Source organism: Labrus bergylta, chromosome 7, assembly GCF_963930695.1.
Source record: "Labrus bergylta chromosome 7, fLabBer1.1, whole genome shotgun sequence".
Classification (NCBI taxonomy): Eukaryota; Metazoa; Chordata; class Actinopteri; order Labriformes; family Labridae; genus Labrus; species Labrus bergylta.
The window spans coordinates 17,603,823-17,621,184 of record NC_089201.1 but is presented as its reverse complement, the minus strand read 5'-3'; the positions used below and the strand labels follow the sequence as shown (position 1 = coordinate 17,621,184).

At 41.4% G+C, this 17,362-nt stretch overlaps 1 protein-coding gene and 1 non-coding gene across 2 annotated transcripts in view; both read right to left on the bottom strand.

Moving 5' to 3' along the window:
- Positions 1-17,362, bottom strand: part of eif4g2b (eukaryotic translation initiation factor 4, gamma 2b) — an 88,807-nt gene that overhangs the window by 2,573 nt on the left and 68,872 nt on the right. The window contains exons 11-27 of the mRNA XM_065956632.1: positions 11,966-12,074; positions 10,247-10,312; positions 9,120-9,245; positions 6,754-6,856; positions 6,444-6,575; positions 6,154-6,220; positions 5,374-5,525; positions 5,118-5,228; positions 4,357-4,539; positions 3,579-3,720; positions 3,047-3,210; positions 2,811-2,924; positions 2,368-2,496; positions 2,053-2,157; positions 932-1,147; positions 571-829; positions 246-450 (exon numbers count right to left, since the gene is read on the bottom strand). Of these exons, the coding sequence (XP_065812704.1) occupies positions 246-450; positions 571-829; positions 932-1,147; positions 2,053-2,157; positions 2,368-2,496; positions 2,811-2,924; positions 3,047-3,210; positions 3,579-3,720; positions 4,357-4,539; positions 5,118-5,228; positions 5,374-5,525; positions 6,154-6,220; positions 6,444-6,575; positions 6,754-6,856; positions 9,120-9,245; positions 10,247-10,312; positions 11,966-12,074 (2,383 nt within the window). The remainder of the gene's footprint in view (positions 1-245; positions 451-570; positions 830-931; positions 1,148-2,052; positions 2,158-2,367; positions 2,497-2,810; positions 2,925-3,046; positions 3,211-3,578; positions 3,721-4,356; positions 4,540-5,117; positions 5,229-5,373; positions 5,526-6,153; positions 6,221-6,443; positions 6,576-6,753; positions 6,857-9,119; positions 9,246-10,246; positions 10,313-11,965; positions 12,075-17,362) is intronic.
- LOC114920419 (small nucleolar RNA SNORD97) lies at positions 2,588-2,767 on the bottom strand. The gene has a single exon (XR_003808745.2). It is a non-coding gene; the product is annotated as a small nucleolar RNA SNORD97 (small nucleolar RNA).

Here is a 17,362-nt window from a genome sequence, read left to right as displayed (position 1 = left end):
CATTTAAAGTGGAGGCCCTCACAGTCAACGCAAGATCAAGATTTATGTACAAACTTTCTTTGGTCAAAACCTTTCAAAATACTATATGCATGTGAAGCTAAAATTGCTATTTTTTTAACTGGGAATATAAAACTTTCCTAATAAAGCAAAAGATTTAGAAAATAACGTGCAAATGAGACAATAAATGATCCATGGGCGCCTCAGTTTTCATCACAAGAAGCCAAAAACACCTTCTGCATGTTTACCTGGTCATGAGGATGTTGACAAAGCCTTTGTCAGTGTGAAGCTTGGGCGAAATGTTGTCTTTAATCCACTTGTAGATGGACTGTGGAGAGGGGTCTGCCGTAATCTGCTTCAGCAGCTCCTTCTCCAGCTTCAGCAGCGGGAAAAGGAAGCTCAGGCCCTTCCCCTCCAGGATCTCCAGCATGCGGTCCTTGTTCTGATCGATTTCTGCAGAGAAAATCTTGTTGGTTACTCAGAGGGGACTCAGATATAAAAAAAAAAACTGCTGCCTGTGTTGTTGTATATGCCTGTGCTGTTGAGAGTTCACTGAGAGGATGCATGGAGTACCTGGGAGCATCTTCTGCATGTTGACCTTGCTCTGCTGGAAAAGGTCGGTCAGCCACTCCCGGTCCTTCAGCTTGGCCGTCTGTTGCAGGCAGAGCAGGAAGAGGGGGAAGTGGGTGCCGTTCTCCAGGGGGTGAGCCAGCTCTGCCACGCTCACCAGCTCTGCGATGATGGCCCGAGCTGCAAACTGGGCCAGGTAGGACTTCACCAGGGGCACGTCCAGCTCGATCTTAGGGCACTGGTCCAGGACGGTGAGGAAGGCCTGCAGAAGCAGCAAATAATGAGACACAGGGCAAGGATTTGTCTTCTACCCATGCAGGTGATCCTGTGCAGGATTTAACAGATTCATTTCTGGCGTGTGTACCTGCATGAAGTTCTCTCCGGTGATGAGGCCTTCAGTACGCAGTGTGTGGATCAGAGTGCTGGCGTGCTCCTTGTCCTCATCAGGGCGGTCCAGGGAACAGACGATGATCTTACTCAGCATCTCAGGCAGGAAGTGCTTGGGAGCCTTCATCTCTCGTACAGCGCTCACAGCCTCAGTCAGGTTCTTACTGTTTAAGTACTCAGTCATGATCGCCTCCTGACGTCAGAATTCAAGCACAAAGAAATGAGCTGTGGCCAGTTTGGTCACAACACACTGAAACATGAAAACCATGAGGAGGCTTCAACTGCTGGGTCTTCTGTTAGATCTGGAGGTTATGTGGTTCAATTTGTTGGCAGATTAACCATCTACAGGCAGATGCCTTCGATCAGTTGTGGACCAGTAAGCACAAAGAAATGCTACTATTAAAGGTAAGCATTCATTCCAAACCAAAGGACAAAGGTCAACCCAAATAATTAACAAGTCTCTTCAGAGAGATTTTGTTTTTCTTTTCTTTCTTAACTCATGTTTAGAGATCTGCAACAAACCACAGTGGTGGTGCAACATTTCTGTAGTGCTTATTTTATGTATTTGTGACTATGATAAACTACATTCTCTAAATCAAACTGCAACATATAACTACTGTACAAGTCAGTAATCCAAGGCATATAAGCACTTACAACCTCCACTAAACTGACCTGACCTCAGTCACATTGTCTTTCTTTTAACTGGAAATGTTGCATGTGGGCTGGTTAGCCCGAAACCTTTAGAACAATGTTAGCCCAGCTCACTTGTCCCTTGTCTAATGCTGAGTCCATTTCATTCTGCTATCACGCTTAAACAGTTTTCTTTTTGCTTCTTGGCAACGAGAGATTTGCAGTATGTAGTTTATGCAGGGGTTAACTACCTGAAGTTATTCTTCAGTACTGTTTGGAGGGTCTGTGACATTACAGAGAAAGTCTACCAGTGCTTAGAGTCAAAAATGAAAGTTTTGGCTAAAGGTTGTTTAAAATTAGATTTTGCACATTAAGGCTTGCAAATAATAAATGTCTCCAGTATTCACATATAACAGTAGTAATACACAGAAAGCAGACCAGGATGTGTAATTTTTGTGTTTTGCCTACCGTCATTTTCAGCAGCTCCTCCCGGGCAGGAGGAGGCTTCTTGTTTATCTTCTGAGGTTTCTCTTGGATGGGTGGAGGGTTGGTCTTCAGGCCAAGCTGTGGAGGCTGAGGCAAAAAGTCATGATTATATCAGAGACATGAAGGAGTTCTACTAAGAAACAACGGCATAATAGGATGTTATGGATTGGTAAGGCTTGGTAAAGTTTTTGTCCTTAAATCTTTCTGTCTAAAATCCTTCAACACATTATTTTATTCTTTCTGTGTTGTAGTGTTTGTCAAACTCACTGAGTTAGACGAAGTGAGGGTGTTCCTTACCTGTCCCAGAGGGGGGGTTTGAGTGCGTGGGGGCTGGGCGCTGGGGGGCATCATGTTGGGGATCTGGGGCTGGAGCTTGGGAACCTGGTTCTTGTTGAGGAGGAATGACTGAGCAGGTCTGAGGCTGATCTGCAGCATCAGGAAGCGTCATGAACACAGAACATACACTATGATTGGTCACGTGCTTGGAAAACTAAAACTGTGCACTTTATCTGAATCCATGCCCTCATATCTCATAATCGCAGTCAGCGGACCAGCTACCAGTTTTGAAGAAGAGAGGAGGAGGAGGAGGAGGAATGAGAGAAAAGAGTGAGATCAAAGACAGAGTCAGAGGAATAAGAACGACTGGCAGCTGGTTGTGTTCCTCAGAATAACGCGTCTTTTTATAATCACTGGGCATGACGTTGATAGATGTTTACACATCCATGCTGTGATGCAGCTACCTCGTCTGCGTTGAGCTGTCCTTTCTTGCTGAATCGTGGAGGCATGTCCTTGGACTGGACCTGCTGCTGGGCTGTATGGTTCTGGTTCTGGTTGATGAAATGCTGGTTCTGAACCTGTCGAAAGTCACATCGGAGGGATCGAGGATTACTTTTCTGAACTCTTGAACTCAGGAGCTGTGCACATCAAGCAGTGTTAGCATAATTCCCACATCTTGTTGTGGCCCTGCGAGGATTACCTGGTTGGACTTAACAAAAGACTTTGGCCCCATTTCGAACTGTGACTGCGGCTGAGGGGCGATGTGGGCGCTGTGGCCGTTGAAGAGCGGGTTGGTGCGATGGCGTCCCATAGTGGGCGAGTACCTGTCTTGAATAACCCCCGGGCCAGTTCCAATCCCACTGCCTGAGAAAAAAAACAGTTTCAAGAATATGTTGAAACAGATTTTACCAAAAGAAGAGGCTCTGACCGTGAGGATTCAGGCATGTTACTGGACTAAAAGGCTGGAAATGATGCAGAAAAACAAGCCTACTGACACATAGTCCAACATTTCTGAATGATGTCTGAGAAACAGTGTAAGGCAGCACATCCATTGTAACTGGAAAAACAGCCTTTGTTTGGATAATAATCTTAGTTTATGTCAACTAGACAAGTCTCAAGAATGAAACAGCATAGAAAAAATGAAGAATTTGATGAAAGTTTGAAAAGATTCACAGCAGTTATCGCATGATGAGATAATGCTCCACAGAACTCGACACCAACGAAGCACATACCTGGCATCTGTCCAAACATATCGGCCAAACCCCCGAGAGTCTCCCTGTCCAGTTTCACTCTGTTGGGCATGAAGGGGCTTTCCAGGAAGAAGTCCATCCTCATTCCCTGAGACATGGGTGCTGGGATGAAAACCCCCAAATCCTACAGGGACACACACACACACACACACAACAGAGCTGGTTACAATTATTCATAAAGATGATTAAACATGAAGAACATTGAAATGATGATGTTTACTGTAATGCAGCTTGTGTAACTATTTAACAATAATAGTAAAAGCAACAAAAACATTTTTGTTGGTGCACTGGTCTTGGTCAAATCAAGGCAGAGGCACAGAAACCAGAGAGGACGTTGATGGAGAAGAGTACTGATGGCCTCATCACTGGAGAGAACTTTAGTTAGTAATATTTGTGACCATAAGCTGCCTCGAGGAAAAGAGAGGGAGCACTGTCTCATTTGCTTAAATGTTGCATGTAGTTTGTTTGGAGGTTTTGGTGAATTACTCAGCATCGGGTGCTCAGGACTTTTATTTATGTTGCCATGGTATTGGAAATGGTAGAGAATTCTTTTGTTAATATCGTTTGTTTTTTTTACTAGTATCATATCCAATCTGATATTGGGACAACCCTGCTCCTCACAATAGGGTACTTGCTGATGTGCAAACACTGTAGTTTCCAAAAGGAGAGAGGACTTTATTTATGCAGCCCTTTAACACAGGCACTCCTCAAACTCGGCTTCAGAAAGTTGGACCGTGAACATCGTTGTCACTGGACTCACTTTAACTGCCTCCTGACGGATCTGGTTAATCGTCTTTGGTCCGTTGTCGATGAAAGCCTTGCGGGGGACCCAGTTGTTTTCTCGCAGTTCCACTGTGTCTTGCAGCAGGAAGCGGATCCTAGCAGGCAACTCCTTGTTGTTCATTAAGGAGCGCATACGGCCAAAGTACTGATCCATTAAAGACTGGAGAAAGTGGGGAGAGAGCAGACAGGCGGGGGGTTGAGTGAGGACAGACAGCCTGGACCTACAGTATAGCAGAAGGGTTTGTGTAAACACTGGCTCTAAGCCAAGTGGGGCTTTAGGTGAGTCTGAGAGCAACATGTTCAAGAGCTTAGCCAGGACCTGAAATGACTGCAAAAGACCGGCATGAAAAATGTCTGGTTTGTTTTTACCTCTGTGTTCATTTTCTCTGCAAAAGCTTTTAAGGATTTACATTTGCATGAAACAGCAGAAGTGATTTGCTGACCTATAAAAAGGTTATACTGGTGGGGCAGTGGTTAGTACGCATGCCCAGGCAGCCCAGGTTCGAATCCCACCTGTGGCTCCTTTCCCACTTGTCATACCCTACTCTCTCCACTGTCCTATCTCTCCATTAAATGCAAAAAAAGCCCAAAAATAAATCTTTCAAAAAATAAAAATAAATAACGTTATACTGAAGTTTTTGACAGAATAATCCCCCTTTGACAAAGTAAACACACAAGAAAAGGAAATATTCAGCCTCTTCTGAAGATCACGGTGCCATGAAAGGCTGGAGCGGTTACCTTTGCTTTCTCATGGTCGAGTCTCGGCCCCACTGTTCTCATTATCTGACAGAGGCACTCCAGATCCTCTCCCATATCCTTGAGCTGGACTCTCTTCTTCTTTTCCAGGAGCTTCAGTGAAGTTTGTGGAGAGGAGGAAAGCAGGAGGTCAGACACGGTCCTCATTGAAGTGTGCAACATTTTCTTTAAGTTACACCGTGCTTTCAAACATTGGAAGAACCTGCATTTCAAACACTAATAATTATAGTGCACATACTGTTTTGATGCACTTATGAAGGATAGATTCGTGGATGAGGTCGAGTTTGCCAAGTTCCCCGATGAATTTAATGTTGCCAAGCATCTTGATCTTGGCAATGTTACGCTGCTCCTCCTCTTCAGAAGTAAGAGGGTTGTCATGTTTGTCATAGACTGAAGGGAGAGGATAGAAACAGAAGTTAGCAGCGGACTGGCTCAGGTGAAATGCACAAAGAGAAAATAAGGCTACACCTAACAGCAACACAGACATACACTTTATCAGTCAAAAGGAAGTCTGTGTAGTTATTTCACTTAAAGCAAATGTTCTGTTTTACATTTAGTACTTCGTTGTGTGTTTGTTGTTATGATTTGGCCACAAGAGAAATTCACCACTACCTCAAACCAGAGTAACAGTAGTTTATTATAATTAAAGGATTATTTTTAATAAATTGTCATATATTTTCACTTAATGTAAAATCTGGTCTATAGGACAACCTTTTTTTAAACCATCTTTTTCATCAAAAACTTGGCTGCGTCTTATACACCAGTGCGACCAATATACCAGTATAAAATGCAGACATGGGTGCCGTCATTACTGAGAGTGCAGCTGCCACCATCACACACTGCATGCGACCTGACGAGATTGACAATTCATTTGTTGTGTATTGTAAGTTGGGCTGGGAAACATCAGGCTGACAGCCCTACTTTCTGATAATCGAGCATCGCTAACTCACTATGAGGAAAAGATTCAAGAAACAAACAGAAATCAGACTTCACAGGAAACACAAAGACATGGACTCACTTTCAACATTTCTGGTGCGGTTTTCAAATTCATCTTGAAGTTTGGAAATCAGCAGTCTTCGGAAGGTCTACGAAAGCAAAATAAACGTTTATTTTACTAATTAGCCGCTTAAGAAAAATGACAACAACTGATGTCAAAATGATTATGTAAGAAAATCTTTAAGAAGTTGCTGAGAGGTGTTAATAACGACAACAACAGAGCAGTCATGGCAGCGTTGTCATTAAAAGGAGGGGGGGAGGGTGTGATCTTTTTTTAAAACTGTGCAGCAGAATGGAAACAACCACACTTACTGTGCTCTGCTTTTGGGATGTTTGGATCTCAGATGAAGGGCCATCAAAGTTTGGTGCGTCCTCTGCCAAGCGCAGACATAGCTGAGCATAGAGCGAGCTATACTTCGGCTCTTCTAGGGCTTTGTCTACAATCTAAACCACAGTGCGGAAGGGAGCAGAGGAGGGAGGAAACAAAGAGAGGGACCACTCAGGTCATTAGAACGTGGAGTGTATGAGTGTGACTCACTCAGAGAAGCCGGCCAAGAATGCATGAATACATTTTCCATTTAGCGAGAGTACAAGAGAAGGAGAGAGAGAAATGTACACTTACCAGCAAGATGATTCCTTTAAGGACGAGTTTTGAATCTACGCCCACGTTCAGGAGCTCAAGGCATAGCTTGTCAAACTTTTCAGGCGTGAGTTTGTTGAGTATGCTGAAAAAAACAAGAGGGGGAAGGGAGAGGCAGCAAGAGGAGGAAGTCAACATGAGTATGCAGGATCGAGATGCTGCCATGAGATATGTTATCAAGAAGGCTTTCCCAGCCATCACGTGCATGAGAGGCAGTGTGCTAAATTCTGTCAGGACAACCCCATCAAAACAACAAAACAAGCATTATAATAAAGTTAAAAAGAAAATATAACCTGACAAGAGAGGGCATTCAGTTTTTGCAGTGCAGTCCTATGAAATGTTTAGTTGCCTTGTGAAAACTAAAAACTATTAGAGCTCCTATTAGCCACAACTTATTCTCTCTCACATCTCTCCTTCCTCAGCCAATGTGCTGGCTAACCAACAGTATGCAGCTATTTCTTAATAAAGTACATTTAGTTGACCTCGAGCTGGTCGGCCTGCACTGTCAATGGATGACCACCACGTTCACATTAAATATTGTTTCTTGTTCATTAGACTATTATGCATTTATTGCACATATTCATGTCAAAATGACGATGATTACAGTTTATATTCACTAAAGTATTTAGACTGTAAAGCTGTTAGTGAAGTAGTATTACTAATTCACTGAAAACAAAAATGCAGGACGAAGAGGTGTTTAACCCTTTGAGTTGAATTAGACAGCAGCAGCCTGAAGCACAGCTGCTGAGAAGCAAGGTAACATTAAAGATCCATTTAAATGACTGTAAAATAAAAAATCTGATCAGTCCTCTTCATCAGCCTGCTTTACCAAATAATCTATTATTAAGACATTTGAACTGACACAAGACAATGATATCTGCTAAGCAGACATGTTGATGAGCAGCATTCTTACTAATCTTCTTGACGGTCACTCGAGTATCTATTTTGGAGATTCTACATAAAGCTTGAGACAAAAATTGGGCAGCTAAACTAATTTGAGCTGCCCCATTTTCAACCACCTCCTCTCTATTTAAAGACTTATTTTGGGGCTTTTGCCCTTAATGAGAAAGGACAGTGGATAGAGTAGGAAATTGGGAGAGAGTGAGGAATGACATGCAGGAAAGAAGTCGCAGGTCGGACTTGAACCTGGACGGCCCGCTTTGAGAAGTATAACCTCTGTACATGGGGCCTGACCTCACCACTAGGCCGTCAGCGCCACAAGGTTAACTTAATCCATTATTACTGTTCATATAAAGTTGTTTTTCAAAGAAACCAACTCTCGCAACAAGAGGCAGACTATAAACAAAGGTTTACTGACTGGAGTCTTTAAGACATCAAGTAGCTTCTATAAACAGCATAACAATCAACCAACCACTTTATCATTATTTGCTAGCTAAAACACCGCTTCACACACACAACTGCAGCATCACTTGTTTCATGACTGAGTGCAACAGAGAGAGCATTGGAGATTTTTAAATCCACAGCCTGTGTTAAACATTTTCACTGAGAGCATAGGATTCTGTCATTTCTGATTAATTTAAGAAGAAGCATCAACAACATGAGTAATCATGCCCAGCATAGTGACAAGGATCCCAAAGTTGCTGCTGAACACATTTCATAAAGTTTTACTTCTTTTTCAGGAGGATTTCACATATTGTGTGCAAAACATGAACAGGTTAATGTAAACCAAAAATCCCCCAAACTCCAGCTTGATTATTGTTTTCATGACCAGCTGGCCAACATTCCTGAGGGAAACCATCACGTCTTCATCTTTCGTACTTGTAAACATCACCTGACTAAGAGGGGAACAGGACTCAAGTGTCTTTAGCGAAGCACACGTCATCTTAATGACATCAAAACAAGGCAGGATTTAACGCTTCCTACACTCTACAACGCTCACTCTCCAGTAAAACAACAGGGTCAACTATTCATAAACACACACAAAAACATGGTGTTGATTATCTTGCTAGACAATTGGTTACCTTAGAAACCTCCAATTAAGAGAAAGTAGCATCATGCTTCTTGATTTCAAACTGACCTCAAGTCTACGACGTTTCTATAAACTTCAAGACTATTGTTCAAACTCTTTAGGAGAAATCTTCTGGCAACCCCGAGAGAACAGTTAAAGGCTGAACAACCTTAAAATGTTGATCTTGATGGACTTTGTACAATTTGGACTCTGCCAACAACTGAGAATATTTCTAAACTATTCCTGGGCTGCTAAAGATCAAAATGTGTGTGCTATTTTTGGGTAAGAGTGAATGAAAAGCAATTCAAGGATGTGGTAGCTGATTGGGTGCTTTTCGTCTCCATGGATGGATAATTAACTTTGAAATCTGGACTCTTACCCCCTCACTTTCCTGAAGATTGCATCGTGTCGCTCTTTTTCGTTGCTGGAGTTGACATCTCGTCTAGTGCTTCGTGAAGGAACCCATCTCTGAACGCTTTGCCCTGGGGTTTTCCCCAGGAACTCGCTGTACAAGTAAAGAAAGAGAGACTGAGCCCCACAGAATCTCATGACATAAAAAAAGAAAAACATGAATGCCTGTGCAATCCAGTTTTTATCCTATACTACTAATTCTGTAGGTGTATTTTTCTTGTTGATGTCAGACAGTAGAGGTCTTTTAAGAAATTAATCTTTTTGCCTCAACTTTAAATAAAACTCACATATTGTTACAATGTTACAATTCACTTAGCAGAGGCTTTTATCCAAAGCACTGCAGGGTTAAGTGTCTTGCCCAAGGACACATCGGACATGTTGCTCAGCTGGGGATCAAACCCTCGACCGACTGGTCGAGAGGCGACGACTCTACCACCTGAGCCACAGCCGCCCCATATTGAGTGTGGATAATCACTTTTATTTCATAAAAGTTTTAGTGCTTTGTAAGAACACCCTGTCCTTTTTTTTTTTAAAGGTTTATTTTTGAGGACATTTTAAAAGGACAGTGGATAGAGTCAGAAACCTAGGAGAGAGAGAGAGATTGGGGAACGACATGTGGGAAAGGGGCCACAGGTTAGAATCAAATCCGGGCCGGATAACTGGAGGACCACAACCTCTGCACAGGGGCTGTGCGCACCAACCACTAGGCAACTGGCACCCCCATTTACCCTGTCTTTAAAGCGATTGAACTATTATTACTCCAGAAATGGTCCGCCTCTATTGACAATTTAGCTTATTGTGATATCATTTACTGAAGAGTTTTTAAAGTTTTAACTCCAGAACTACAGGACTAAGTATGTCAAACTTTACTTATCGATCAAAGTATTTATATTTTAACAAATACTATGTTTCATAATTGACATGTTTTGTTATATTTGTTTGATAAAAACAAAGCATATCTAAAGAATTACTCTAAATCAAAACCCTTTTTCTCCCAGTGGGATTCAACTGAAATAAGTCAACCGTGCAGCAGCTCCACTCATGACATCACTAAACATTCATCCTGTTGTAGCGTAATTATGACAAATGACAAACCTGTTGCCGACAGTCTTGGGATAGTGCTGAGGTGCACCCCTACCACCTCCTCCCCCCGAAGAAGCACTGAAACAAGCAGACACAGAGAGAGAGAGCGAGAGAAACTCATAAGTGCATGAAGCACTCCATAACTCATGGGCACAAGATAAACAGTACTGCTTATTTATTAATTCAACCTTTATGAACGCTGAGGACACTGAGAAGTAAGAGCCCTCGCTTACAATTGAGATGAATTTACAGCTCGGGGGGGGAAAAAAAGCATGATTGGTAAACGTATATTAAAGAATACAATCCAATCAGCCACCTAAATAAAAAAGGCTTTATTTAAGGTGCTATAAATTGAACTGGTTACTAGGTTCCTCCCTGTACTTGATCACTGTGTAGGGCCATTACAGAGATTTTGTAGGGATAGAAAAGGTTAAAACTGTCGGGTAAACTAATATAAATCTAGACATTTGAAAGTAGAAACTTGGAATAAAGTCCTGGCCAGTAACTTCATGAATAAACATCACAGATGTGTTTCTTAAGTGTCACAATCAGTTGCTAGAGAGCCACAAATGCAGCTTCAAGAAAGACAATGCACATATTTATAAAGAGTAACGCAAAATGTGGCGCCTTTAAGGAGACAACGTGTCCATTTATTCGGTGCATTAAAGTTAAGGAGACTTTCATTTGGCTAACTTACAACAAAGGCCACACTTGTCCAGTTGCACTGTTTCGTATTTCACACTGATTTATTGTTCTGGAGTTACATGTGTAATGTTTCAACACGTAAGAATGTTATTCTATTATACATTTTATGTACATTGTACTGTAAAAAGTTTGTTTTCTTTTTGACAGATTTGTAGTTTTTTGCATCACCTCTGCATTCATTTCTAACTTTGAAACTTGCCTCTGATCCGTTGTTGTAATACCTATTTTATTGATGAACCAGCAGATTGTCTGCTACTGATTCACTGCTGCAAAATTTCATCAGCATCAGTGATCTGTGGCTTAACTTCTCCCTAAATGTGCCTTGCTGTGATGCTAAATATTCAAGAGGGTAATTGTACAGAATACTAATTGGGAGTGTTGAACATTAAATCAGATGCAAAGCAGACACCATGACCTGCTAATGATCAAATTTCCAGTGCATCCTGTTCCAATCATGGCATCATTGTGGCACGCGCTGAGACTGATTACTTGTATTTTCAGAGCATCTGCAAGCCTTGTGAGGTTGCAGTCAAAGCATCTATGAAACATTTTGATGATCAATACAACCAATTAGCCAGCTGTCAAATGACCTGTGAAAACAGACTTTTTTTTTTTAAACAGTCTATGAAGATCGCACCCTAAATGCTGCATCCTAAAAAAAAACTCCCCAAGAGACTTTTGACAATTTTTTGAAGCCTTAAATACTACATGTTAAATTTCAATTCCAGGTTGTGTGACATCTTGTTTTCATTGACTCTGTATACACTGTGAGTGAACTGGGTGTGCGCTGCCGCCCCCAATATTCACCCAACAGAACCAAAATCCTCTTAAGTCTCATTATGTCAACCGACCCCCCCCCCCCCCTTTTTTTTGCTAAAGGTTTCACAGAGAAAAATGTCTGACTGCCATTTTGAGCTTTCCCACATCCTGCTTTGTTCTTAGGGCCGGAAGTCCCTGCCCAGACCACTAGTGAACATAACATGGGTGAACATGGAAAATAACTAGAGGCATAAGTTCATGTATTACCTGAAACGAGAAGCACCCCCTTCTGCAATCACACTCTCCACTTTGGCGGCTTGACAATGAAGAATACTCAAAAGAATAAGAATAATAGGAGGGGATGGGGAAAACGGTGCTGAGGAGGAGAAAAAAAGGAGGGGCAATTAATAACTGCATGGGGGTTTGGGGGGGGGGGGGACAACACATACTCAGGCTACATCATTAGCCACACAGCTGAAAACAGGGTCACCATGTTGTTTGTTATTCAATGACAACATCAGGTAGCCAACTTAGCTTGATAAACACTACAGTAGCCAGGTCTTTGTTAAAGGCCAACAACCAAGGCAAACCCCACACTGAGATTTATAACATATACAAAGGGTTATATACAAAAAACTGTATTTTTACGTTGTTTTTTTTGGCAATTTTGGCACAATAACACTATTTTCCAAGCTGCAGGAACCCGTACTCCTTGTTGCTATGCTACAACAAGGCAAATATGCGTTAGCTGACATGCTAATGCTTACAACTTGTACAGTACTGCACAGCTTGGATGCTGAACAGTGAAGTTTGCATCCATATAAAACAATTAACATATGGGTCAATTTGGCTGTATGGCACTGTATGAGGGGGGGGGAGGAAAAAATAAATGTCCCTGTCCAGAATCCTTTTGTCGCTTTGTGCAGTTTTATGGAGAAACGGAGTAAAAGGTACGGGTGTAAAAGCTTCATCTGTGGTGCAGTAAAATGGGGCAGGGCGTCGTGGTTAGCCGCTAATGTTTCCAGACGACTGAGCTTGTACCGCCATCCCGTCATGACAGAGCTGACAGGATGGTTACAGCCCAGTCATGGTAACACAATCCCGTGTATCGTAACGCGTGTTGCATTTATACCAACCCTTACACGATAAATCACTGCCTTGTTTGTTTGTTTGTTTCCGGTCAATATTAGTTACAGTAGCTGGGCGAAGACGCCATTTTCTACTTGAATGTAAATCAGCTGAGCTTATTATCTGCCAGTGTTACGAGGAGAAGAGAAAGTGCATGCACCTCGCAGGACCATGCAAAAAAAAAATGTTTGCAGACTAAATTTCTTACATTGCATGTCTTACATTTCCTCTGCAGACACGTCAAAGTCAAACACTGTTTGCAGGTCATATTTACGCACACGAAATGAAAATGCGTCTACTTTTCTTGAGTATAAACTTCTCATCACTTTGTCGTCACTGATCTGACAACTTTGTCAACACTTCCGCCGAGGTGCAAATGCAACTCTTGGCAGGGACGCATTTCTCAACGTAACACCCAGCTTATGCGCTGCCATTAGCTCAGGAGAGCTGCTGGTAGACATTGGTGTTTAGCTCGCTGGCTAACAGGAGCCATTTTGGATGAGCCGGTGCAGTTCTGTAGGGAAGGAAGGGAAATCTGTCTTACCTTCACAAAGGCAACTTCAGTTTTGTGTTGTTTTTCGACTACAACAGAAGAAGTAAGACGTTTGTAAAGAATTGCTGGTTTTGCTACGGATATTAAGAGAGCTAAAAGCAGAAAGATGACTGCACATACACACATCAAGCCCCTACTTGTCTCTTGGCTTGTTTGCGTTAGCTAGCTAGTGGAGCTCAGGAGCTTGACGGGGACAGAGAGAAGTCACCAATTTGCATTGGATGCGTAATTTGTTGCCATGTCAAGACCGACCAATCACAGTGAAGACACAGTTTTAGGGCGTTACCAGTTACATGTGTTATCCAATGAGAGGCATTTTAAAGCAAGAAGGACCGCCTCCTTTGGATGATTGACACACAATTTAACATCTGCAGTGCAGGAAAATAAATCGGTACTTATAGGCTAATAATAATACTTTTTTTGTAAAACGCTTTTCAAAACACAATACAAATCACTTTACACACAATTAAGAAACATTTCATAACATTTTACAGAAATAACACAGAAAAAAAAAAGCATGTCTAAAATAGTAATTTACTGTGATCTCACAGTGTCACTAAAATAGTCTTGAACAAATACAAGAGAGAAATATTTGAGGAAAATTTGACTTGGTTAGATTAAAGTAGCCTACAATTAATAAGAATGTACAAGTGTAGGAGACAGGATAAATCTGTAGGGAATCTTAATCTTTATCTGAACAATATCAATATCTTTTAAATGAAAACATGTTATCAATGCACATGACTAAATTTCCCTTATTTCCAAGTCCTGATTTCCCTTGTTTCAGGAAGACTCTGGAAGGAGGACAAAATGCATCAGTGCAATTGTATCCCCAAAAAATATGTAGGCCTAATATGACATGGTGCGTAACTAGTTTTAAGTAGTTTAAAGTGGAATAAACTAGTTGTCCGTTTCCCATTTTAAAGAGAATGTGTTTTCCAAACAATAAAAAAACATATGTGTAACATTTTACACGTTTTAGAAGTAGTTAATAGAAAAATGTTGCACAATATAAACCCAACTAAAACCCCCCTAAACTTTGCTCATTTTTATTCTAAAAAATCAAGACTTGGCATCAATTTTTGAAAGAAAAAAAAGGAATTAAATAGATTACATGTCAGATGCTTGAGGCTGCAAATGACCCATGAGATATATGTATCTATTATTATGTTGTTTTTCTCAAAATCCAATTCACCAACTCAAGCTGCAGGACCTTCTGTGCAGGAGCTCATTCACCCGGCTCCCTCTGTGCCAATCAAAATCTACCGTCAACTATCAATAAAAGTCCTGTCTTCAACTGTTATTACTTCATTTTTGACTCCATCCACAACTGCCAGAGTTTGTCAGTCCCAGCCAAGGGCAAACTGCAGCACATCACTCAATCTGCTGAGAAGGCCATGGGGTCACAACCTCCTCGTCTCCACTCAGCCGGGAAAATAACTGGGGACCTCCATCACCTTAGATGCCCCAAAATGCTGCCTGGCTCCTCCAACTAATCAATCCTCCACCTCTTCACCTTTTCCTGCTGCAATGTTGCACAGAAAACATCTGCTCCTCATACCACTGTTGAATAGTGTAAACTATGTTTATAAGTTGGTAAAAGATTGTCAGCGATGGTGGAAAACATGAACCTTAATGGTAAATGGACTTGAGCTTATATAGCGCTTTTCTAGTCTTCTGACTACTCAAAGTGCTTTTATAGCGCATGTCACACCTACACATTCAAACACATTCACACACTGATGGCAGAGGCTGCTTTGTAAAGTGACCATCAGAAATAACTAATCCCATTCATATGCATCCATACGCTGCCGACGAAGCAGCGGGAGCAATTCTTGCCCAAGGACACATCGGACATGTTCCTGCAGGAGCTGGGGATCGAGAGACGACGACTGTACCACTGAGCCACAGCCGCCCACTAATGAAGATTATTCAGAATGCTTCTCTGGGATCATCTGGACATTATATTCAATATTAAATCCTTCAAAGTGTAATTAGATGTCATCTGGTGTAGATCTATGAAGTTAGACTATATCGGAAACTGTCTACTCTCAAAGGCTGAAATGAGTCTTAAAACATTAGTTAATACATTCAAACAAGGAAGAACAAAAGCACATTGCTTTTCAGCACTCTGGCACATGTCTCTAAAAGGTAATTTGGGGTCTTTTAAATTCTTTGATTTAAATGCAAATTAAGAAAAATATAATTGCTTGGTTTCATAGAAACCAAAAGCAACATCAGCTGGATTGATTGCTAATGAGTGTAATCCGCAAGTAGCTGCTGAAATATATATAAAAAATAACAAATATGTCATTAAAGCTCGTTCAGGAGTTTTCAGCTGGTAGTGAAACAGATTGAAATCAATACTGATGCTTTCCATGATGTACAGAAGCAAACTAGACCATCAAGAATTTTTCTATACAGAAATTTTATATGCCTGTCACCCCTTCTGCAGGGTAAGTGTTGGATGAGGAAATTAACTGCAGAAACAGCCCTTTTGATCCCCCCCCCCCCCCCCCCCCCCACACACACACACACACACACACACACACACACACACCGTGAGTTGCATGTAAATCTTAAAGTAGGATGAGATTGTTTTTTGTCAGAAACACATGCTTTCTGGCCCTGGTCCAGCTCAGTTAGAAGAGCAGGCGCCATGTCCCGATCCTGGTGCTGTTTGAATGTGTCTGAATGGGATTAGTAAATACGGATGGTCGCACAGAGCAGCCTCTGTTTGTAAATGGGTAGGTGTGACAAGTTTCATTTTCCACACGCACACTTTTGTGCTATTTATTTGATGGATGCAATCACAATAAATAAAATAATAGTGAAACTATTCAGATAAACAAAAGCCAATGTGAGAAAACTCTGTCAGCTGAAGTCTGTGAGCTTGTTCTTATAGTCATCATTTATTCTACCCCAATAGGGAGGAGAAGTAAACCTCTCTCCAAACGTAAGTAAGGAGTAATTTTTTCCACCCACCAGGTATAACGGTGGTCTGTTAAAAGAACAGGGTGTATGTAACATGAAGAAAATACATATAGGTTAAGGGGACCAAAAGTTTATGGAGCTCAAGGTCTGTTTCGTTCGTTACTGTTATGCAATTAAGGCTGTATTTTGATATTCAGAATATCACACATCTGCATCTTATATTACTTGCATCCTTAATAAAACGCTCAGAAAGTTTACAGATTGTTTTGCCAGGATTTCTTGTCACTTTTTTGTTGAGCCTCTTCATATAAAGCAGCTAAAGAAGAGCAAATGAAGAGATTTTAATTACACAGTGATTTCACACTTATATCTTCTGATGTTGAAGGACGCATTGGGACAAATGTGCTCCTTTATTAGGAACAAAACTACTCCAGATGGTAACAATAATATTGAGCTTGTGCAAATGGTTATTATGAGCATAAAATATGTAGAAATTAAGATAAATTAAACATTAAATGAAACCCTAATGTGCTAAGAAATTTACTAAACATCAGGTAGGGGTGCAAGTTCATTCAAGTCTCCACCAGAGGGCAGACTGAGCCTTTAGTTGAGAATAGAACTCAAAGATGTTTAGGAAAAGCTCCTCTACCACGCCGTCCTCCTCAGTACTCATTGTTACTGTACTGTATCCGAACACAACCACTGACTCTAAAGCCCTCAAACAATATAAAACCTGTGTGCCGGCCCCTTCAAGATTATAATCTTGTTGTTCTCTCCAGCCTCTTTGTGTCTCTCTCTTCATTGTTGTCCTCCCATCCTTCAGGAAACCCTTCAGGTCTGCAGTGACCCATCTTATTGCTTCATGAGGATAAAGATCTCCGACCCAATTAGCTGTCTTTATTAAATATCAGTCCACTGGCCCTCATTGAAACCACCAGCCAACGCCTTTGTGTTTTTTTTTACAAGTACAAAGTGATTACAGACTTAATTAGCTTGTTGTGTCATGATATCCAGCAGGGGAAATGAAACATAAGTTAACTGCGGCTAAG